This window comes from Schistocerca serialis, chromosome 2 (assembly GCF_023864345.2).
Source record: "Schistocerca serialis cubense isolate TAMUIC-IGC-003099 chromosome 2, iqSchSeri2.2, whole genome shotgun sequence".
In the NCBI taxonomy this organism is placed as follows: Eukaryota; Metazoa; Arthropoda; class Insecta; order Orthoptera; family Acrididae; genus Schistocerca; species Schistocerca serialis.
This window is the reverse complement of record NC_064639.1, coordinates 437360652-437385284: the sequence shown is the minus strand read 5'-3', so window position 1 is coordinate 437385284 and position 24633 is coordinate 437360652. Positions and strand designations below refer to the sequence as shown.

At 43.6% G+C, this 24633-nt stretch overlaps 1 protein-coding gene across 2 annotated transcripts in view; it reads right to left on the bottom strand.

The window, feature by feature from the left end:
• The window catches only part of LOC126457307 (mitochondrial carrier protein Rim2), a 180011-nt gene that overhangs the window by 18014 nt on the left and 137364 nt on the right, over positions 1-24633 (bottom strand). For both annotated transcript variants that reach the window (XM_050093490.1, XM_050093491.1), the window contains one exon: positions 11969-12093. In XM_050093490.1, the coding sequence (XP_049949447.1) occupies positions 11969-12093 (125 nt within the window). The remainder of the gene's footprint in view (positions 1-11968; positions 12094-24633) is intronic.

The following is a 24633-nucleotide window of genomic DNA, read 5'->3' as shown; positions in this document are numbered from 1 at the left end:
GACACACTACTGCAGGAGACCATCTGGACCTTTATAATCTTTTGCGTGCGAGAATACACGCTTGTGTTGCGCCAGAGGGGGGGTACACTGCGTATCGATGCGACTCCTACGATAATGAGCTACCTGCTACATCACTTGTCGATAAAATGATCCTGTACTCCAGGGCGTTGCATTTTTTTTTTTTTTGCAGGCATTATATTACATTAAAGTGCAAAACATCTTCACAAATATGATACGCATCAAATCAAGATATATTACAACAAAAAGAAATTAAACCCCTTGCAAACAATAAGAATTAGTTAAAAGTACTTTGACAAAAGTGAATAACAAATTCAATGAAAGTACATGTATTCTACAAATCAATTTAGTTGTAAAATTTTGAACTGTATTATCATCATCTTGTGGTGTTGCAAATCTTCTTGTTATGTCCGTGATTGCTGCGAAATGGGAATAGGAATTCCGCATTATGCAAGACACGTTTTTTTTCTGTTTTGTTTCACCCGACATGTTTCAGCACATTTTGTGCTATCTTCAGTGGGTTGTTTATGTTTTCTAATTGTAAAATCGTTGTTACATATTAACATTTAGCGAAACTTTTCGTACATAATATATACAATTGTGAATGAGTAATTGTTGTAAAATATTATACATCATTTGTTCACAGTTCACAGGTGAGAAATTTATTAACGACCTGATGCACTATGTGTTTATAACATTATGTCATTTCTATTTATAGCTAATTGGCAAAAAGAGTGGCTGTATGCATTAGTTTACATACCTTACATGATACTATTTGACATTTTGGTAGCTATTCTGCTACACAATCTACAACTTATCTGCAAAGAGCAAAACGTAATTTTTATTTTTGTTTCTTATGCATTTACAAACGGTACTGAGTATACATCACGTTTTTCGAGTGTAACTTACGGTTTTGGTGTTGTGGTGTGATGTTGTTGGCGAAGTGAATAGGCAGATTTCGTAACCTATGGTCGCTTGACACGGCACTTTCTCATATTTATCCAAACATAGGCAGTGGCTGTGTAGCATTCCTTTGTTTCATAGCCCATTTGGTTAGGTGAGACGCGCGGGTTTTAAGTGTATTGGGCATATGTGGTGTTCGCTGTGTGTGTGTGTGTGTGTGTGTGTGTGTGTGTGTGTTTTCAGGACTGGGTCAGAGAGAGAGAGAGAGAGAGAGAGAGAGAGAGAGAGAGAGAGACTTTTTCGGTTTCTTTGATCACTTCTTAATTCTGTGGTGGTGTTGTTGCTTTGCATAAATTCTAATGTCTTGGCAATGTATTCCTGTTTATGACTACTATTGAATTACCCTTGCCGGATTTTGTGATGATGGCATTTTCTTGTGTTAATTTGTTCTGTAGTTTTCTGTATGTTTTTTCTTCAGCAGCCTCTGTGTTTTCTTTTATGGTGGTTTTGTTGTCTTTGATTGTTTCTTATTTCCTCAGCAACTAGTCACACGCAGAGTGGGTAATATACTAAAGAAACAAGGACTCAACATAGCATACAGAACCAACAACACAATACATAGCAGACCTGGAAGAAATACTACCAACACAAATACAGCCAGTCCGGTATATACCGACTTACTTGCAACTGCTGTCAATCTGTGTATGGGCCAAACACGTAGAAATTTCAGAACCAGGTACACAGAACACCTCAGAGAATTGAAAAGCAATAGCTCACACTCAACATTTGCAGGCCACCTGATAGCACACACTCACCACTGCACGCTTGCTTACAGCGCGTCATTTAAGTAGCGATGGACCTGAATGTGTCTGTAACGGACACTTTATAAAGTGCTGAGTCTTGTTCGTACTCAGTGATATCAAGCCCTGCGAACATTAGTGGATTGACGCTGATCACGACCTGCCACAATCAGCAAAGGCGCTGCCGCCCTGTAACTTTTAAGAGTCTACGGTGCACCCACAGAAATAATTTTAAATTCCACACCGTTCAAATAGAAACTGGTGCTAGAAATACGCTACTGTCACAAAGCTAAATGTGTGACGTTAAATGATAATTTTTTTAGGTTGTTGACAGATGATACGATTGCAATAATCCATGTCGAAGCACTCTTTCACATAAATGGTGCCGCGCGGAGTAGCTGTGCGGTCTTGTCACGGTGCGCGCGCGCGCGGGTGTGTGTGTGTGTGTGTGTGTGTGTGTGTGTGTGTGTGTGTGTGTGTGTGTGTGTGTTGTGTGTTGTCCTTAGCATAATCTGAAAGTTAGAGTAAGTAGTGAGTAGGCTTAGGGACCAATGACCTCAACAGTTTGGTCCCATAAGACCTTATCACAAATTTACCACTTAAATGGTGCAATGAACAGCGCGCGGGTGTGTGTGTGTGTGTGTGTGTGTGTGTGTGTGTGTGTGTGTGTGTGTGTGTGTGTTTTGTCCTTAGCATAATCTAAAAGTTAAAGTAAGTAGTGAGTAGGCTTAGGGACCAATGACCTCAACAGTTTGGTCCCATAAGACCTTATCACAAATTTACCACTTAAATGGTGCAATGAACAGCTCTGACAGCTGAGATTCCAATCGCTGATGGCGTAAGTACTCCGACAGTTGTTTCATCTGCTCAACTAGAAGATTTGCCACTTCCGCTCAACTGGAAGATTTGCCATAACACGATTTGCAGCGTTTCTGACGAATTACAAGTAGGTTTTATCTTAACAGCCCATGATGTACGAGGGGCGTTTGAAAAGTCCGCGCAAAAATAAAAAGTACTTACGTGTTTGGGGTAAACCTTTTTATTTTTCGACATAGTCTCCTTTTCGACTTATACACTTCGTCCAACGCTGTTCTAATTTGTTTATCCCTTCCGAATAATAGGAATTGTCCAAGTTTGCAAAAGTTGCTGCAATCACCTCCTCGGTTGAATAAAATCTTTGCCCCGCCAGCCATTTCTTCACATTGGGGAACAAATAGTAGACCGAGGGAGCCAAGTCTGGAGAACAGTGTGGATGTGAAACGAGTTGGAATCCTACTTCCATTAATTTTGCGACCACAACGGCTGAGGTGTGTGCTGGTGCATTGGCGTGATGGTAAAGGACTTTTTTGCGGTCCACTCGCCGGCGTTTTTCTTGGGGCTCGGTTTTCATACGGTCCAATAACGATGAATAATATTCACCTGTAATGGTTTTACCCTTTTCCAAATAGTCGATGAGGATTATCCCTTGGGAATCCCGAAAGACAGTCGCCATAACGTTTCCGGCAGAAGGAATGGTCGTCGCCTTTTTTGGTGCAGATGCTCCCTTGTTAACCCATTGTTTAGATTGTTGTTTGGTCTCAGGAGTATAATAATGTATCCATGTTTCATCCACAGTGACGAAACGATGCTTAAAGTCCTGCGGATTCTTACTGAACAACTGCAAACCATCCTTGCAACACTTTACACGATTCCGTTTTGGTCAAGCGTGAGCAATCGCAGAACCCATCTTGCGGATAGCTTTCTCATGTCCAAATGTTTGTGCAAAATAATATGTACCCGTTCATTCGAGATTCCCACAGCAGTAGCAATCTCACGAATCTTAATTCTTCTGTCATCCATCACCGTATCATGGATTTTGGCAATGATTTCTGGAGTCGTAACCTCAACGGGACGTCCAGAACGTTCAGCATCACTTGTGCCCATATGGCCACTCCGAAAATTTTGAAACCAGTTATTAACTGTTCTAATCCAAGGTGCAGAGTCACCGTAATGTTTATCAAGCTTCTCTTGTCTCCTGAGGCGCTTTGCCTTTCATAAAGTTATGTTTAACCACCACACGAAATTCTTTTTCGACCATTTTTTGACAATCACTCGACTTCCTTTATTCACACGAATGCCAAACAAAGAAATAGACCAATATGGCTGAAACTTGGTGTGCGTTCTTTCCAAAGATGCTACTAACTAAACATGACCTCGATAAGCGCCGGTGATGGCATCTCTCTGACTTTGCACGGACTTTTCAGACGTCTCGTATTATGCACTTTAAACTGTGAGGTAAGGAAAACCATCAGACCAAAGACCACTACTCTTTTCGAAAGCAGAAAGATCTCCAATAATTCTCCCAGTTGTCACGCCCACGCTACGTGAAGGTTTGTGAGAATCTGACAGTAATTAAGTCTGGTGTTCTCTTCGTTTGGCCCCCAAGTTACAAGTCATTTTCTGCGTTCTGCAATATAGAACCCTGGTTACAGGTCAATCTGAGAACGTCTATGAGGAACCATGTGCTGGCGCTACATTACCTCCATGGCATGGAGGACAGCAAACAGAATTGGCAGAACCACTTCGTTAAGAAAGCACAATTTCAAGGGCCCATTACGTTCGAACTGCGGACGTATTGGAAATTATTCCGACCAGTTAAATTCTATCTCCGTCTTTCATATTTCTCACACTCTTGTTGTGTGCCCTGGTGGAATGGATCTTCGGTGTAGTTAACACAAGTCACTCCGACCGGAAAGTGTTTCAGCAGTTAGAACAGTACAGTCCACGACTTGAACGCTATTCCCTTGCCCCAGTACTACAAGGGAACACTTACAGGTCCGCCTGGCTCATTCTGTCCATAGTAAGGATACTTCGTCACTTAACTTACAGCACAGTGGAGCATTCTACAAGTGGCTGCAGGGGCAGGTGTAAAAAATCTACCACAATGTTATTATTTCATTCCTAGTCCATCATGCTGCTCCCTCAATTCAGTACTTTGGTTACTGTTGATTTTAAATAATGATCACAATAATCTGAATCTGTATATTGTACCCCTACTTCTTTCTATACACGGAACGAAGTACTTGAGTTAGAAGAGATGGAACCGTGGCTGCAGTACACAAACAGTATGTCAACATTGTCAACAGACAAGTTATAAAAATCTGTTAGTCAATACTCTTTCGTGGTCTTACCTCCCTATCTTCATTAGACTGTCTTTAAGTGAAAAAATAAAACCCAATAAATTGTTACTTAAAATTCCATTCACAATTTACATTTATCTTAAGTGGCTCCAGAAAGGCTCAAAATCATGAACAGTTCAATTTTTACTTTTTTGCGTTTTCTGAATTTGCAGACTATTACCTTTCAATAGATATATAATTTATTCAATTCCGAAGACTACAACTATTTTTAAATTTTTTTGAAATGTGTTCTACATGGGCGTGACCCACTGTGGGGCTGTTAAACTGCTGTCAAATGGTGTTATTATTAACGTCCGTGTTCATCAAGTACATTTTAGTGATGTGAGATAAAATATGTGTTGTGGCTAACCTGTGATGGTTCAATATATATCGCTGGTGTGATTGTCGATTGTTTCATGTTTATTTACTCTGTCGTTATCTCGAAAATATTCGTAATTAATTCTGTTTCTTGAGTCTCTGTTTTGTTGAAGTATAATAATGAGTAAAAGTAAAGTTATTAGAAATCCTCTGAAGGCTTTTAAGAAAAGGAGAAATGTTGGAAAGCCAAAGGTATGTGTTATTACTGTAAACAATAAAGACGATAACCAAGTGAGTGAACCTAACCTCTCAAGTACACCTGCCCATAGCAGTCTAAGTCGGAAAGAAAATACTTCACAGAAGAAGCTTGGTTCAATGAGTGAAAACTATGAATGTTTTATGGGCAAATCGGATGTGAATGAAATATTTGATATGTCGGTTCTCAAAGGAATTTTTTCAAACTGTGTAAGATGTATTCATTGTAGTGAAGTTGGTCTGGATCTCTCCATAATAAAGCACGTAGGACTTGCTAGTGAAATACAACTGAAATGTGATAAGTGTTCATACATGACCACCTTTTGGAACAGTGATGCAGTAACTGCAACTGAAGAAAATGGTAGCAAAATCTACGAACACAACATTAGATTTGTTTATTCCTTGCGCTCAGTTGGTAAGGGTGCTACTGCAGGTGCAATTTTCTGTGGCATCATGAATCTTCCAAATCCCCCAACCAAGTTTACGACCTATAATAAATTAATAGGGTCTAAAGTAGAAGATGTCTGTATAGAATCTATGAAGAACGCTGTGGAAGAGGCAGTAATGGAAAATAATGGTAACAGAGATTTGACTGCAGCGTTCGATGGTACCTGGCATAAACGGGGACACACATCTCTTCATGGTCTAGTATCTGCCACCAGTATGTATACAGGGAAAGTTTTAGAAGTAGCAGTAATATCAAAGTATTGTAGATGTCCACAAAAATATAAAGGTACACATGAAAATAATTGCAAAGCTAACTATAGTGGCAGTAGTGGAGGAATGGAAGTGGCTGGTGTTGCCAGTATATTCCAGCGTTCTGAGGCGTGTGATAAAGTGCGATATGTTAATTACCTTGGTGACGGTGATTCTAAAAGTTTCAAACATGTTCAAGGACTGAAGCCCTATGGTGGTGATGTTGTAGTGCAGAAATTTGAGTGTATTGGACACGTACAGAAGCGAATGGGAACAAGACTTCGGCGACTGAAAGCTTCGTACAAAAAACAAAAACTCAGTGATGGTAAAGGGTTGGATGGGAAGGGAAGGTTAACTGACAGTGTAATTGACAAAATACAGAACTATTATGGAATGGCTATTAGGCAAAATACACAAAGTGTCGACGAAATGAAGAAGGCTGTTTGGGCTCTTTTTTTTTTCATACTTCTTCAACCGATGAAAATCCCCAACATAGCTTGTGTCCCAAAGAAGAAGACAGTTGGTGTAAATATAACAAAGGATTGCTAACTGGTGAAGTGTACACTCATAAGCATAGTCTGCCTCATGCAATAATGGAGGTGATAAAACCTATTTTCAGAGACTTAGCAGCACCTGAACTGTTGAAAAAGTGTATTCACGGAAAAACTCAAAACCCCAATGAAAGTGTAAATAGTGTTATATGGTCGAGAATCCCCAAGACTGTATTTGTTGGAATAGAAACACTTCACTTTGGTGTGTATGATGCTGTTGCGACTTTCAATGATGGCAACATTGTAAGGTGCAAGGTATTTAGAAATATGGGAATGAAGATAGGTTCTAACATGGTACGAGCGATGCTTGCTTTAGACAAGGAACGCCTTCGGGCTGCAGACAGGGCTGTAAAGAGTCTAGAAATACAAGCAAGAGTAAACAGGAGGAGGAACAAGAGGAAGCTGGAGGAGGAGTTTGCAGAGGATGAAGGTAATCCATCCTATGGACCTGGAATGCACTAAAAAGTAAATCCAATCTTTGTTTTTTTATTTTCTCATACTAATTACATGTTTTTTAAGGATCTTCCAAACATATTTGTTTCAAACTTTCCGTAAATGTTACACAGTACCTTCTGCATAATTTAACACAGCCTTTTTCCAAAAAACTGTATATTTTTGAATATATAAATAAAAAATTGCAAAAAAATGTTGTGAATTTTCATTACAATTGAAAAAATCATCTTTAATAACTGAAGTAAAATTTTGTAAAATCCCTGTGTTAAGTTGTAGCCCATATTCCAATAAACAATCTGTAAAAAGTTCAACTTCCTACCTCAAATACTTTGTGAGGAAAGATGTAATTTATAAGCGATATTTTAACATTGCAAGTATAGGGCGTTCCGGAGCCCGTTAAAGGATTCTTTGTTATTTAGCTATAGTAAGCTCTGTGCAAGTTTGTATTATCCCTACATACATCATTTCACTGTTTAGTCTCTGAAAGCCGGGAGTTGAACGAAAACAATTAATCCTCTTTGGCACTAACAGGAAATTTAACGAGGTTGCTACTCTCAAGTAAAAGCAAACGAAGTGACTGACTACGCTATCCCTGCGACAGCAGAAACGGACGGCGATCTCGCGTTCCCGCGGTGCCACGCCTGTTATCAGCCGCCAGATTTTGATTTGCGAGATCATTCTGCAGCTGTTTTAAAAGCAACACTTCGTGTTTTGTTTTGCACGGTATGTACAGAATCATCATCATCATCATCATCATCATCATCATCCAACTTGAATACTGTATGTTGCTCTTGCCGAGAATCTTGATAGAGTTTCGTTATAGTTTGTAACTTTGTTCGCAAAACTTCAGAAGAACAAAAGTTACTGTTCCGTTTCGAAACTCCGTTGCTAAACGGATGGTATGATGAATAACGGTTTTGTACGAATACAGTATTCTGAAGTATCATTATTGCTTCAATTTTTCACAGTTTAAATACAAATTACGTCAACAGTTGGCTTATGTTGCTTTTTGTTAATTTATAATAGCGCTAAGAAAATGTATTACAAAGGGGCAAGTGATTTCCTTTGAATAGATACTTGTTATAGTTTTAAATTACGAATTCAATTAGTAATGGGAGACCTTTGCACGTAAAGTAGGAAGTGGAAAGTTTAAATTACTCTACGAAAGTAAATCTTTGCATCTTTTTGTACATGTTTAATCGTTTTGGAAAAAAGGGATTTATATGAAGAGCATAATTAACTGTTTCAGGAAAAACAAGCTTCAGCTACGTAGAACTTTGCGGTACTAATTTTGTAAACTTAGGATCAGATAACTTCATTGCATAATTCACTAGCCACGGCGGGTTAAGTCTTAATACAGCTGATTCGTGGGGGGAAGTTTCCAATATTAGGTTCATATAACAGCAGATTCATTTAGCTTATTTCAAACTGAAAATAAAGTTAAGCACACGCTACGCACAAATTATGCAAGAGTTAACTTTTTCTAAAGCGATTCTCTCTCAAATCTGTTCTCCGAAATTTGCAGATCGCATATATCTCTCTCACATTTCGGCTTCTTTTTGCAGTAATTTTCTACGGACGGCGTTTTCTCATTGTGAATGTCACACAACTCATTGGGATTACAATATTTATACACAGAGGGTGGTTATAATTAAACATTCGCTACTTAAGAGGGTCCCGTGACAAATGACTGATTAAAGCATCGTGGAAACATCTGAAAGGATATAGGAACGAGAAATAACGAATAAACTGTTGAAAGCAAGATTTTAATTTCCAAATGAGACGGTGACATTTGTTAACTGCGGACCACTTTTACGTTCCAGGTTATAAATGTCGCTCAGCGTGACGACCGACTGCATCCACGGCAGCCTGGAACGGCAATAGACTGGACATTCCTCTACTGCTGTCCTAAACAACGGTGGACCATGGAATGTTCAGCTGTCGTGACAGCTCGTGCACTGTTTGAAGATATCACATCGCGTCCAGCATACGCCGCCATGGCAACAGTAGCTTCACCAATTTGTGGTGCTATTAACCGTCGGCCTCTCCCAGGAGCAATTCCCACACCGTCAGTTAATTCGAACTACTTGAACTCCTGTGTCGTCCAGACACATGTTGGTTGTGTTCAACCGCAATGCACACTGAGGTTTGCGTTTCGACCCTACGTAGCCGTACCGGCGCCTAACGGAAAGTCAGGACACTAACGCTACGAACATAAATACTGCAGCGCACAGTCTGAACATTATTCATATAAATTTGGGTAACCAGACGGAAAATAGTTTTCCGTCTACACTGACTCAAGTAGCGAAAGTTTAATTACAACCTTACTGTATATGTTACACCCACTGCAGAAAGACTCACGTGTTAACTTTTCATCATTATGAGATGGGTGTTATTTCGTAATTATTTGACATACAGGGTGTCCATAAATTATCTGTACAACTTAAGATTTTAATAACTTAAAAACTATACTAGATATTAACAAATGGTTTTCAACATGTGGTAACTAAGCTTTTACCTTGAAGACGACGCAAAACCCCGTCAATTTCTAAATGAAAAGTTTTCGGATACGTGGATGGGACGAGATGGTCCATTTAGACGCCCGCCACAATCCCCTGGCCTCACGCCACTAGACTTCTGCCTGTGGGGTTTTGTAAAGGATTTGGCGTACCGAACCAAGGTTAGAGACCACAGGGCGTTAAGGCACGCATTCGCAATGGATCTGAACGTGTCTCACCGTGGAGACCTTGACTCGTACATGGAGAGACTTTGGATTCAGACTAGATATCTGTGCCACTAATGGTGCACACAATGGAGTGTATGGGTGAGAAAAAAAACAGTTATCACATGCTGAGAACCATTTGTTAATATCTATTATAGTGTTAAACGTATTAGTCTTAAGCTGTCAAGATAATTTATGAACACCCTGTATTACTGTCATCTTCAGTCTGAAGACTGCTTTGATGGTACTGTCCATACTAGTCTGCCCTGTTCTTTCATCTCTCTAACTACGGCAACCTATACCCGTTTGAATCTGCTTACTGTACTGAAGAATTAATCTGCCTCTGCATCTGTCTTCTATTCAGTACCTCTGCACTACTAATCTGAACTACTCGTCCAATCTCCTGCAGTCTTTTGTAGCACTACATTTCAAAAGTTTGTCTTTTTTTGTCTGAACTGTTTATCGCCGACGTTGCACTTCAAACAGAGGTACGGTCCAAATAAATACCTTCAGAAGATACTTCCTAACAAATATACACTGAAGCACCAAAGAAACTGGTATAGGCATGCGTACTCAAATACAGATATATACGTAAACAATCTGAATACCACGCTGCGGGCAGCATCGCATGTATAAGACAAAAATTGTATGGCGTAATTGTTAGCTCGGTTATTGCTGCTACAATGGCAGGTTATCAAGATTTAAGCGAGTTTGAACGTGGTATCTTAGTCGGCGCACGAGCTATGGGGACACACAATCTCCGAGGTAGCGACAAAGTGGGGATTTTCCCATACGACCATTTCATTTCACGAGTGTACCGCGATATCACTGATTCAGTAAAACATCAAATCTCCGACATCGCTGCGGCCGGGAAAATATCCTGCAAGAACGGGGCTGACGGCGACTCAAGAGAATCTTTCAACGTGATATAACTGCAACCCTCCCTTCATTGTGCGAACTATTCAACGAAGCATCATAGATATGAGCTTTCGGAGCCGAAGGCACACTCGTGTGCCCTTGCTGACTGCACGACACAAAGCTTTACGCTCTCGTTTCAAATTGGATCGAGCGGATGGACGTTTACAGGCATGGACACAACTTCATGAATCCATGCAAGTCAGGAGACTTCAGGCTGGTGGAAGCTCCGTAATGGTGTGGGGTGCGTGCAGTTGGAGTGATATGGGACCCCCTGATACGTCTAGATAAGACTGACAGGTGACACCTACGTAAGCATCCTGTCTGATCACCTGCATCCATTCATGTCCGTTGTGCATTCCGACAGACTTTGGCGATTCCAGCCGGATAATGCGACACCGCACACGTCCAGAACTGCTACGCAGGAGCCCCAGGAACACACTCCCGAGTTTAAACATTTCAAAAAATGGTTGGCTAAATGGTTCAAATGGCTCTGAGCACTATGGGACTCAACTGCTGTAGTCATCAGTCCCCTAGAACTTAGAACTAATTAAACCTAACTAACCTAAGGACATCACACACATCCATGCCCGAGGCAGGATTCGAACCTGCGACCGTAGCAGTCGCGCGGTTCCGGACTAAGCGCCTAGAACCGCGAGACCACCGCGGCCGGCTTAAACATTTCATCTGGCCACCAAACTCCCCAGATATGAACTTTATTGACCATATCTGGAATGTCTTGCGACGCGCAGTTCAGAGGAGATCTCCACCCCCTCGTTTCCTTACGGATTTACGGACAGCCCTGCAAGATTCATGGTGTCACTTCTCTCCAGCAATACTTCAGACATTAGTAGAGTCCATGGAACGGCTCGTCGCGGAACGTCTGCGTGCTCACGGGGGCCCTACACGATTTAGGCGCCTGTACCAGTTTCTTTGGCTCTTCAGTGTATATTCAATGTTAGCAAATTCCTTCTCTTTCAGGCTTTGCTTACTATTGCCAGTCTGTATTTTACATCGTCTCCCTGACAGTATTGCCACTATCCTACACCACGTCCCTTTGTACTGAAGACATAAAACATGGCGCAGCGTTGTTCAATTTGGCTGATAGTCGCCGAGTGTTGTCTCCTTGTGTTATTATCCTCTGGGGGTCAATGCCAATACGAGAATTAGTCGGCTTACCTTGGTCTTGTAGATCCTGCAGATGCACTGCGCCGCCGTCATGCGGTGCCCGTCGCGCGCGTAGTCAAGCTGGAGGCGCGTCTTGACGAACCAGATGGGGTTGGTGGCCGTGGACGCGACGAAACCTGCGGCAGAGAAGCGCCCCGCGTGCTGCTTACTGCCCTAGCGCTCAGCCCAGACTACCGCTACCGCCCCCTGCCCGGCACGCAGCTGGAAAAGAGAAGCCGCCACAGTGGCAACAGCCCGCGTCTGTGGGACCCTCCTCAGCTTATTTCCGGGTAATAAAATAGCAGGAGAACTAAAGTTTCTCGAAAAAAGGCGTGAAATTGTATACACTACAAGCTACATTTAACACAGAGTACAGGCAAGGAAAGTCTCTCATCCTCAGGCTGGCCGTAAGTACTGTCAACGAATCAGCCACGGTTTGAGTGTCGGCAAGTCACAGCCAGTTGAGTAAGGCAAGACAGAAAGCGATGTTCCTCTACTTAAGCGAAAAAAGAAAAACACATACTTCTCGAAAGAAGGGAAATTAGTGAAAGTACAGGGAAAGTACAGGTAACCTCCCATTAACAGGCTCATGTACAGCTAGTGTTCAGAATTGTATTCACTAACGCCGTCGTAACAAGGGAAGCTCCCTATCTCACCCCCGTCCCCTCTCCTCAACTCAGATCAAGCATGAAAATTGTGAAAAAAGTCAAAAGAGGAACAATGAACGATACAAGAAGTGCAATAAAGAACAGCCTGAAACAGCAATGAGGTCCTGGGTGTCATGGTGTCGGACTGCCCAGCGGGCGAGCCGTGTTCAAAACTCCCTCGTGCAATTTATTTTTTTCTCACAATTATGAACTGTCCGTCCGATCATTGACACGTTTGTTTTCTTTCAGTTGGCATCCTATACACTGAACTAGAATATAAGTCATGTGTTAAGATTACGTTACCGTGGTAAGTAAATGTGTTGAATAGTGAGAGCTGGCAGAATACCACGGGCGTCTCACAGAAATGTAAACAAAAAATTTAACGGGTGTGAACTATGTTAGAACATAGGAATTCAAGAGTAAAGACTCCCGAAACGGAACGCAACTTCAAAAAGGTTAAAAACGTACGTTTTGAAACAGCACACAGAAACTGTGAATTTGAAATTGTTGCATTCATTTGTTACAGCTTATGTGACAAACTATTACGTTTTCATCATTTTCTTCGGAGGGATCAGGTTCACATTCATGCGAACACTTAAATCGAGCAAGGATGCATATCTCACGTACCAGGCGTACAAATTAGGTGCGTCGGTAAGAGATTCCTGTCATATGAGGGACATATTGTCACTAATGCCGTGTATCACGCACCAGACGTGTTTTTCGGGAAGTCTTGTCATCATACGTTTGCTGTTCCCATTCGAAAGTCACTTCCTTTCGGCTGCTGATAAAGTACTTGTGCAGAATCAACTGTCATTATAGGTCCCCCACATTACACCTCGTTGTTGCAACTAACGTGTCTCTCTCTCTCTCACACACACACACACACACACACACACACACACACACACACACACACACACACGCACACGCACACGCACACGCACACGACATCTACAAAAGAAAAGGCAAAAGGGAAGTAGGGAAGTTTGAACACGGCTCGCCAGCATTGTAGTCCAACACAGTTACTGTTACTATTTCTATTACTGTTACTGTTTCTATTTTGCTTTTTTTTTGTTTACAGTCAACTGCACCTTCTTTCTGTTCTCATGCTTGATCTGTCTTCAGTTTTTGACGGATTGACCATTGGGCCCTCTTATCACTAAATCTGAACAGGATGCGATGGGAAGCTTCCCTTTTAAGTGAAATACTCATTATGGCTGTAGTTCGTAAATCAATTTTCTGACATAGGTACTTTTCAAATTTTGGGACAGATTGTTTTCGAATTATGTATTTCGCTTTGAACCATTTCTTGTAAGTTATACAAAAGCGATGTACTGACCTAACCACTGATGTACTAAAACTATCACACACGGTCCAGTCATATTAACGTGACCACCGACAATGTTCGACGTCAGCCTGCAATAACGCACAAGTAGGCAGGTGGCAGCACTAGCACTGGAAGTGTGATAAGGCATGTCGGGGACGGGGGAACACGCGGAAAAACAGTGCCGTCGTTGTAATATGCGGAAAGGGAGAGATTTTTCTAACATTCAAATTCTCTCTCGCGCGAAGAATAGAAGCACTTCCGAAACGGCTAGAACTGTTCACCGTGCCGCCGTTATTCAAAACCAGCGTCGAAGCAACTCTGGTGCACCACGGGTCATGGACCACAGGCGTGAGCGACAGCTGCGGAGATATGTACAGCGAGCGTAGCTGCATATGGGCCTCCTCCGTTGCAGGCGCCCGGTTTATGCGCCATGCTAACTGCTGCTCTTCGGCTAGGAAGCCTGGAAATTGCACATCAATACCGCAAATGGACGTCTACTGAGTGGCGACAAATGGCCTTTCCAGATGAAATCACGTTTTATACTCCGTGGCCGTTGGCATGTACGGCGAGAAACGGCTGAAAGCAAATACCGTGCAACATTCTTAAGAGTCTAAGCCAGAGGAGAGGGAGTTATGGTCTGAGGAATGTTTTCATCGTATTCTCCATGTGGTCTCGTCATCCTGGAAAGTATAGTGGATCAACACAAGTATGCATGTATCCTTGGCGACCATATCCACCCCTACCTGCTACGAAATCTGGTTGTTCAGGCTTCTGACAGATGATTACATTAATGTGACTAGACAATGTATTAAGGCATTTTACATTCTAATAAAACAACATGCCCGAATAGCCGTGCTCGTTAGCTCTCCGCTTTCGGGATTCGGGGAGGCGCAACGGCCCCGCATAGAATCCGTCCAGGGGATTAGCGACGAGGGCCGTTGTGTATGCCACCCTGGATGTGGTTCATCACATCCGACTGGATGAATACGGGGTTGATGTCGACGGTCCGCCTCAGTTACACGATTCGCATACATTCCGAAAGAGTCTCTCACTTTCACACACTTGGTATAGCATTAGACGGAGACAGATGGGGGGAGGGGTACACAGACTCCTTCCCCGCCGGGACTGGGGACAGTGGGGGAGGGGGAGCGGGGGGGAGGGGGAGGGGGGAGGAGGGGAGGAGGAGGAGGTAGAGGGGGGGAGGGGGGGAGGGGGGAGGAGGAGGAGGAGATCCAGCCACCCTGTAACAGCAGCACTACCGAATCTAGATTAACATGACGAGCCCGTGGCAACACGGGATAAGGTCAGGAAAAGATATTGTAATTAAAACAAATAATTGAAAGTCTTACGTATTTTTGTTGTAATTCTGTTCATAATCTCATTGGTTACACGATCTACCAATCAAATCTTCAGCCTTCTTCTACAGAAGAATTCAAAATCATCTATTCTCTTTTTGTCTGAACCATGTTACACTTCCGTACATGGCTACACTTTATATATATATATATATATATATATATATATATAGAGAGAGAGAGAGAGAGAGAGAGAGAGAGAGAGAGAGAGAGAGAGAGAGAACGCCAGCCAGCCAACCAGCCTTGTGAACAGCATGCCAAAGGGAAACGAAGCCAGTTGCAATGTACAGGATTATCGTAGTAAAATAATTTGAGTTTCACAAGATTCATTGTTTCATTCCTTGCTGCTCCTGTATCTAAAGCCTACACTTTTCCGCCGAAATGTAAGTGATGAAATCCTTTTTCCAGTATTTTATAATCTATTACGCCTATGTTACGCAGTTTAAGGTAGTCAGTTAACTGCAAAATGAGGAACTGTTGTTGAGACTTGACGACTGTGTGCCGTGTATGTATGAAACACACCTCATGATCACTGCTGGCAGCAACTACTGCCCGTAAAGGAATACGTAGACGCACACGATCAGCGCCGCCCAGTAAATCAACTTCCTGAGGTGTCGCGCACAGAACGCTTCAGATAGCTGTTTCGAGGTACTTCGCGGAGTACGTCAATACTGCACAATACGAGGCAGCTCGTCTACCTCTGTCTAACACACAATATTTTCAGTCAGTTTCCAACCTCTGTCTTTTCTGTTGGACATATTTATGTAAAAAGGCTCACACCAGCACGCAGTTCAAACAGGTTGTAGTGCTTGCCGCTAGAAATGTGACTGTTGTCCACTCGTGCTCGCACTGCACGCTTTTAACTTCAAAACAGCACGAGATAAGACAATCGCTTCAGCTGTAACTCAACTGTGCTGTAAACCAGCTAACAACATAGTTAAACGATGTCCTTGAATGTATGCCCCAATTCAGTCTGAAATATGGAGTAACGTAAAATAACACCGTGTCTGATGTTCGTCTGACGTCCAAATGACGGACATTTAGTTCTGTGTCATCACGTCGTACGTCGACCAAAAAGTTCCGAGACTGTGTGTGATAAATACGAACCTACTACAAAACGATAAGAGTACAGTAATTCACATGAAGAGTGAAACGCTGGGACGGCATAAGCCGACTTTCAAGCCAACGTGAAGCGGTAGTTCAACAACATCCAAAAGGAGGACTTTTCTGGCAGTTTCACCTGGATGTATGAGCGTTCTGTGCATTGTACTCAATTGAGAGGATACTATGTAGAAGACGTGAAGCATTAAAACCACAGTCTTAATTTATCTCTATTTTTTATTAATGCAGTCTCTATACTTTTTGCACTAACATTCACTTCTGATGATCACGTAGGCTCAATTTCATAATTCACTAATTTTGAATTACCTCGTCCGCCTCAACTTCACCCGCGAAAAATTAGTCCTACACGTAAATTAAACTTTGCTCGAAGTTTCTACACGGTTCAGTTCCATTAATGTAGCCACCGCTTATGTTCAACGTCAACTTGCAATAACCAATCACAGATGCAGCACGCAGTGTACCGGGGAAGCAAGGGGGCGATGGCGGAAAAAAAAGGAAAAGAAAAAAAAATTGTTGTAATGCGGAAACTGTCAGATTTATCTAACGTCTACAAAAGGGCATGATCACCGACTTTTGGACCAAGGATGGACGCATTTCCGAAACGGCTGGGTGTGTAAACTGTTCGTGTGCTGCCGTGGTTAAAGTTTATCGTGCATGTGAAATGGCGCTATCCAGAACAGGCGCTGAGGCAACTTCGGTACACCGTGGGCCATAGCCGACAAGGGTGACCAACGGCTGCGGAGACGTATAGGGGAGAACAGACGGGAGCGTTATCGTCTGGGGAATGTTTTCGTGCATTCCCTATATCTCGACATTCTGCAAGGCACACTGGATCAACTGAAGTATGTTCCTATCATTGGGGGACCATGTCCGTTCCTACATGCGGAATGTTTTTCCTCGGCACGACAGCATGTACCAGCATGGCGTTGCAACGTGTTGCTGTGGGTGCGTGCGTGCGCGGTTGGAAGAACACCAGAATGACTTTACCGTACTCCCCTGGCCACCAAACTCCCCGGTTTGGACCCAGTCGAATTTGGGATCACCTCGATCCGGCTGTTTGCGCCATACCGAGAAACATAGCGTAACTGGTCACGGCACTGGATTCGACATGGCTCCACATCAGTACCTTCCTAAAGCTGTCAGTGACACTTCCTGCACGTCCGCGCCGCAAAATACACTCCTGGAAATTGAAATAAGAACACCGTGAATTCATTGTCCCAGGAAGGGGAAACTTTATTGACACATTCCTGGGGTCAGATACATCACATGATCACACTGACAGAACCACAGACACGTAGATACAGGCAACAGAGCATGCACAATGTCGGCACTAGTACAGTGTATATCCACCTTTCGCAGCAATGCAGGCTGCTATTCTCCCATGGAGACGATCGTAGAGATGCTGCATGTAGTCCTGTGGAACGGCTTGCCATGCCATTTCCACCTGGCGCCTCAGTTGGACCAGCGTTCGTGCTGGACGTGCAGACCGCGTGAGACGACGTTTCATCCAGTCCCAAACATGCTCAATGGGGGACAGATCCGGAGATATTGCTGGCCAGGGTAGTTGACTTACACCTTCTAGAGCACGTTGGGTGGCACGGGATACATGCGGACGTGCATTGTCCTGTTGGAACAGCAAGTTCCCTTGCCGGTCTAGGAATGGTAGAACGATGGGTTCGATGACGGTTTGGATGTACCGTGCACTATTCAGTGTCCCCTCGACAATCACCAGTGGTGTACGGCCAGTGTAAGAGATCACTCCCCACACCATGATGCCGGGTGTTGGCCCTGTGTGCCTCGGTCGTATGCAGTCCTGATTGTGGCGCTCACCTGCACGACGCCAAACACGCATACGACCATCATTGGCACCAAGGCAGAAGCGACTCTCATCGCTGAAGACGACACGTCTCCATTCGTCCCTCCATTCACGCCTGTCGCGACACCACTGGAGGCGGGCTGCACGATGTTGGGGCGTGAGCGGAAGACGGCCTAACGGTGTGCGGGACCGTAGCCCAGCTTCATGGAGACGGTTGCGAATGGTCCTCGCCGATACCCCAGGAGCAACAGTGTCCCTAATTTGCTGGGAAGTGGCGGTGTGGTCCCCTACGGCACTGCGTAGGATCCTACGGTCTTGGCGTGCATCCGTGCGTCGCTGCGGTCCGGTCCCAGGTCGACGGGCACGTGCACCTTCCGCCGACCACTGGCGACAACATCGATGTACTGTGGAGACCTCACGCCCCACGTGTTGAGCAATTCGGCGGTACGTCCACCCGGCCTCCCGCATGCCCACTATACGTCCTCGCTCAAAGTCCGTCAACTGCACATACGGTTCACGTCCACGCTGTCGCGGCATGCTACCAGTGTTAAAGACTGCGATGGAGCTCCGTATGCCACGGCAAACTGGCTGACACTAACGGCGGCGGTGCACAAATGCTGCGCAGCTAGCGCCATTCGACGGCCAACACCGCGGTTCCTGGTGTGTCCGCTGTGCCGTGCGTGTGATCATTGCTTGTACAGCCCTCTCGCAGTGTCCGGAGCAAGTATGGTGGGTCTGACACACCGGTGTCAATGTGTTCTTTTTTCCATTTCCAGGAGTGTATTTTCAGGCTTTTGACAGGTGGTCACAGCGTTGACTGGACCGTGTCTTTTCACTGCTGTAGAAGTTACGGTATTGAAAAATACAGATTTTTTTGAAGCACCACGGACTATGTGCGAACGACTGAATGACAAACTAAAAAGGTAGTTGAGTGCTGTATTGATGGACTGTATCTGTGAGCCTATTGGCACGTGCACGCGCTAGAGGTAGTGCTGAATCGCAGTTCAGTCTATGGATCATGCATCGCTTAACATGTGTCTGCCTATTGCCACGGTGAACTGCTATCTAGCAGGGACACCCTGACTGACTTCCTGGTCGCGAGGCCGGCTGGCCCACGTAGAAGTACGCATGCGCTACACGGCGCTACTCTACACTCAGCTGACGTCACGCCGTCGCCCTGGAGACAGCCCCCTGGAAGCACTTGAAGCTGTGCTTTCGCTGCTCGCCTGCTCTGCAAACTACGCCGCAGTCCTAACACGTGGCTTCCCGGGCGCTAGTGGAAAATACGTCAGCATTTCTTTCTCGATTTTTTTGCTTGCTAAGTCTTGTTTATTGGGAAAATATGTTTCTCCTTACATGTTTGAGTTGCGACATTTAATACATTTGCGCAGTATCCTTCTTACACGAGATGAACCAAATTTCCAATGACAATATTTCGGAGACTGTTCAGGTCATTTTAGTACACGAAACCCGTGGCCTCCCGTGGTGTACTTTCATTCCTTTGGATTTCTTACACCCGTTTACGCCTATATGCCTGTACTACACTGAAAATATCGACACAACAGTGGAAGCGTCTACAGTATGCGCTGTGCGTCTCGTTTGGAAACAAACTTGTTGCATTCACTCACGGCACTTGCTGTTAACACTTTGCCGTCCGCACGTCTCGAACAAATTTATTCGCTTCGCGCCGGCGGCGCTAATTCGGATTACTTGGCTTGTCGCCGGCCGTTTGTCACCTTTCCGTTGATGACTAGCTTCAAACACATTGAAGTTTGCGCGCTTTAGTTTTTCCGGAAATCCTCATTTTGCCGTATCGTTCCACCAACTCGAATTTTCTTTTCAAGTAACTTCTCTGCAAGTTCTACACTGTTATAATAATTATCCATGTAGAGGTAATGCCACTTTCCATTAAGGTGTCAATAGTTCCATCAATGTTTTTGCTAAAGGTTTTCCAGCACCGGAATATATCTTGAATGAGGAAATGTATCCTTTACTCGAATCACACAGCATCCGAATGATTCGTAATTTACGACGGACTGTAAACATTAAAATTTAACTGACCACTCCACGGTATCATTCCTTCATCAATTGAGATATTTCGACGTAGATTAAACGTTTCTTTAAACTTTTTGTAAAAATAATCAATTACGAATTGCACTTTGAAAAGCCGGTCGGTATTATCCAGTTTATTGTTGTCGTCCGAAAAAATGATAATATTTGTCTGAATCGGTTGCGGAACGTCGTTTTGCGAAATATAGGTGTGTGTATCAACGGATTCGCTGACCAATAATTATCGATCCTTGCTTTTTTTTTTTTACAATTCCCATAAGGATAGCAAGCCCAAACCATTTTCTAAGTTCAGGTCCCATAACTTAGACAAATTGGCATTTTTTAAATCCAGTTTCCTTCTATTGCAATTTTGATTGTAATACTCGGTGGTTTCGTTGCTAATATATTCAAACAGGTCGTTCCCAATATATAACTCTACGATATCCACGACGCTCTGTGTATCTTTGGGAAATGTGTGTGGACCCGAAGATCCTTCAAAATACTTGTTGCTACAATGCGCGGTCTTCCAGCTCTGAAAGTGAAAGGCCCGCCTGTGGCAGAATGCGAGGCGAAAGTAATGATGCGTCACGTAACAGAGGCAGCTCCAGGGCCGCGAGCCGCGTTCACTGCAGGCGTAAGCCGAGACCGCCGAGTGGCGCACACGCGAGGCCGATGGGCGTGGCAGCCGGCCAGCCTGCGGTGCAGCGTAGCGCCGGAAGGCTGCGTCTATTCGTGGCCATCCGCAGACGGCGAGCTACCAGACGGCGGCTGTCTGCATCTTCTCGACGAAGGGCTAGCAGACACGCCCGCGTCATTTCAGATTTGCTCATTGGTCACCACGAAACAACCATTTACCGCAACGGTAATTTCCCCTATGTCTACGGTGTCGACAGTTGGCATTATTCGACTAAGCAAACTTTGTCCCCGCCGGTAGTGAGTACTACTATTGCTTACCACGTGACTTCTTACAGCCCAGATCCAGTTCACAGTATTCGCAGTGCAAGCGGGAACGTAATCGTGGGAACAGTCTCGGCAGATGGGCGCGAATGTTAGCTACACTAAAGAGCCGAAGTAACTGGTAGAGGCATGCGTATTGAAATGTGTGTAAACACGCCTATATAACACACCAAGTGTCTAGCGCAGTTGTCAGATCGGTTACTCTTGCTACAATGGCATGTTATCAAGATTTATGGGGGGTAGACGTCAAACGGGCCGTATTTGAGCAGGAGAGACACCACAGGACATTTCAATTTTCACTGTCTATACTTTTACGAATAAATTCATAAAACTTCTTCAGCATGACCAGGAAGGATTCAGGATTCACAATCATAGCAGTGGAAGTTAAAAAAATTTTTTTTTCATGTGAAAGTTCATTTTTTCACTTCTATTGGCTGCGTTTGTTGCTATAGGTACACGTTCCTTAATAAATAAGACAGATTCTTCGATAAATTTTGCACAGCATACAAACCACACTCACAGGTGTATGAAACTCTAGAAATTATTTAATTTATGAAAAAATGAATGTGCTGTTACATTTTAAACTTCATGTTTAGAAAAAACTCAAATTTTATAGTTAATTACCTCAATTTTTACCACATTTTTTAATAGATTTGGAAAATTCTTGAGTTTCATACACCTGTAAGTATGGTTTGTACACTGTGCAAAATTCATCGAAGAATCTCCCTTACTTATAAAGAAAAGTGTACCTATAGCAACAAATGCAGCAATGGTAAGTGAAAAAAAGGTGAAATACAAATGTAAAAAAATAAATTATTTTCTTATATTTTTGATCTTCCACCACTGTAAATGTAAATCCTGAATCCTTTCTGGTCATTCTGACAAAGTTTTAAAATTATAAACAGTAGAAACTAAAAATTCCTGTGGTGTCTCTCCTGCTCCAAGTCGTCCCGTTTGACGTCCTACCCCCCCTTAAGTGAGTTTGGCATGAGCGATGGGACATAGCATCCCCGAGATACCGATGAAGTGAGTATATTCCCGTACGACAATTTCGCGAGTGTACCGTGAATACCGGGAATCCGATAAAACACCAAATCTCCGACATCGCTGCGGCCGGGAGAAGATGCTGCAAGAAGGGGACCAACGACGACTAGGGAGAATGGTTCAACGTGACAAGTGCAACCCTTCCGCAAATTCCTGCAGATTTCAGTGCTGAGCCATCAGCTTGCGGACCATTCAACGAAACATCATCGATATGGGCTTTCGGAGCCGAAAGCCCACTCATGTACCCTTGATGATTGCACGACACAAAGCTGTACGCCTCGCCTGGACCCGTGAACACCGACATTGGGCTGTTGACTGAAAACATATTGCCTGGTCGGACGAGTCTCGTTTCAAATTATATCGAATTGATGGACGCGTACGGGTATGGACACAACCTCAAATCCATGGACCATGCATGACAGTAGGGGATTGCTCAAGCTTGGGGAGGTTCTGTAATGGTGTGGGGCGTGTGCAGTTGTTGCAGTGATATAGGACCCCTGATACGTCTAGATACGACTGACAGGTGGCATGAACGTAAACATCCCGTCAGATCACCTGCATCCATTCATGTCTACTGTGCATTCCGACCGACTTGGGCTATTCCAGCAGGACAATGCGACACCCCACAGGTGTAGAATTGCTACACAGTGGCTCCAGGAACACTCTTCTGAGTTTAAACACTTCCGCTTGTCACCAAACTCCCCACACATTAACATTATTGAGCATACATGGAATGCCTTGCAACGTGTTGTGCAGAAGACATGTCCACCCTCTCATAGTCTTAAGGTTTTACGGACAGCCCTGCACGACTCATTGTGTCAGTTCCCTTAAGCACTACTCCAGACATTAGTCGAGTCGATGTCACGTCGTGCTGCGGCACTTCTGCGTGCTCGCGGGGCCCCTACACCATATTAGGCAGGTGTTCCAGTGTCTTTGGCTCTTCAGTGTATTAAATCCGTTGAATTTGTCAACGAGAAGTAGATAAAGGCAACGCCGGAGGTGACGAAGCGTGCTTGCTAACTTAAAACTGACTCAGTCGATGGTGTGTGAATTACGTAAAGGGAAAACAGTGCCAAGGAAGTAGTTTTATAGTATCTACTTCATAGCAGAAAACACTATTTCCTCTACAATGGGGTAGCTAAGTACTCACCAGAAGCATTCAACTGACGAAACGCTTTAATATGCTACTAGGTAGAAATTCCTTCGATATTGTGATACATGGAGGGATTAATTCTGCGAGAACTTCGCAACTTTAGTCGCCATGGCTGGTTCTATGGAGAGTGGCAGAGGAGGTCGGTGGCGGCGCGTCATCCCGTCACCCATGGGCGGTAGGATTCCGGAAGTGTCAAAATCTTATAATTAACTACGTTCTAAAAGTTTGAGTGAAACAAGACAAATAAGTGCAAGAAGTTGCAATGCAAATCATTCACTAAATGCCATGTCTTACTGGAATTAGCTACGATATTGTGAAACTGATGACAAATTAAGCACTGGAGTTTGTCACTTTGGATGCCTCTTTCATAACAGCAAAGATAATGAATACAGGTCGAAACAATGAATTAAAATTGTAACAGAGGCCAGAATGTGAGCCAAGGTCTACTGCTCACTGGTCAGATGCGCTAACCATTGCATCTGCCTCCTCAGCAGAACATCTGGGATCGAATCCCAGCCTCGGTACAAATTTAAATTCATTGTTACGGCCTGCATTCCTTACCATAAATAAAGCTGAGTATTAATATGCCACTATAAAATATAATTTCACACGATTGAAACAGCAAAGTTTATTAGTGGCGTGTTGCCAGCTCAGTTTCTACTATGTGCCTACAAAACACTTCAAATATATCTACGTCAGCTTGAAGGCTCCTACAGATGTGAAAACTTCATTAAAAAATAAAGAAAAATGTCAGCATATGGTGGCCGAACAGTTCCTATAAAGCAACCTTAAACGCTTTTAGCAGTGTCGCTGAGAAAAACCACTTTGTAATAAAAAATATGCAATGTGCATCGCATGCCGTCGCCTTTTGAACCCACACACTGACTAAGCGGCGCATACACGTGGAAAGACGCATGCACCCTTCCTCCAACACATCTCATTTGGAAATGCCATTAATACCATTTGCATTACCCTTCTTGCCAAGTTCCTATTTTTCTGTAACTTTTACGTTTTCACTCATTCCTTTTTTTTTCCAGTTGCTGAAGCCATGGTCAACAAATGGTGCTGCAAAGGCATTAGAATATGCAGCTTCATTATTTTGTCTGGTTAGAAAAATTTATGATTTCTTATCTGTATCTACCCGACGCTGGGCAGTCTTTAATGCCGTAATCATTTATCTGCCCTAATGTTGAAGCCACGGAGAATA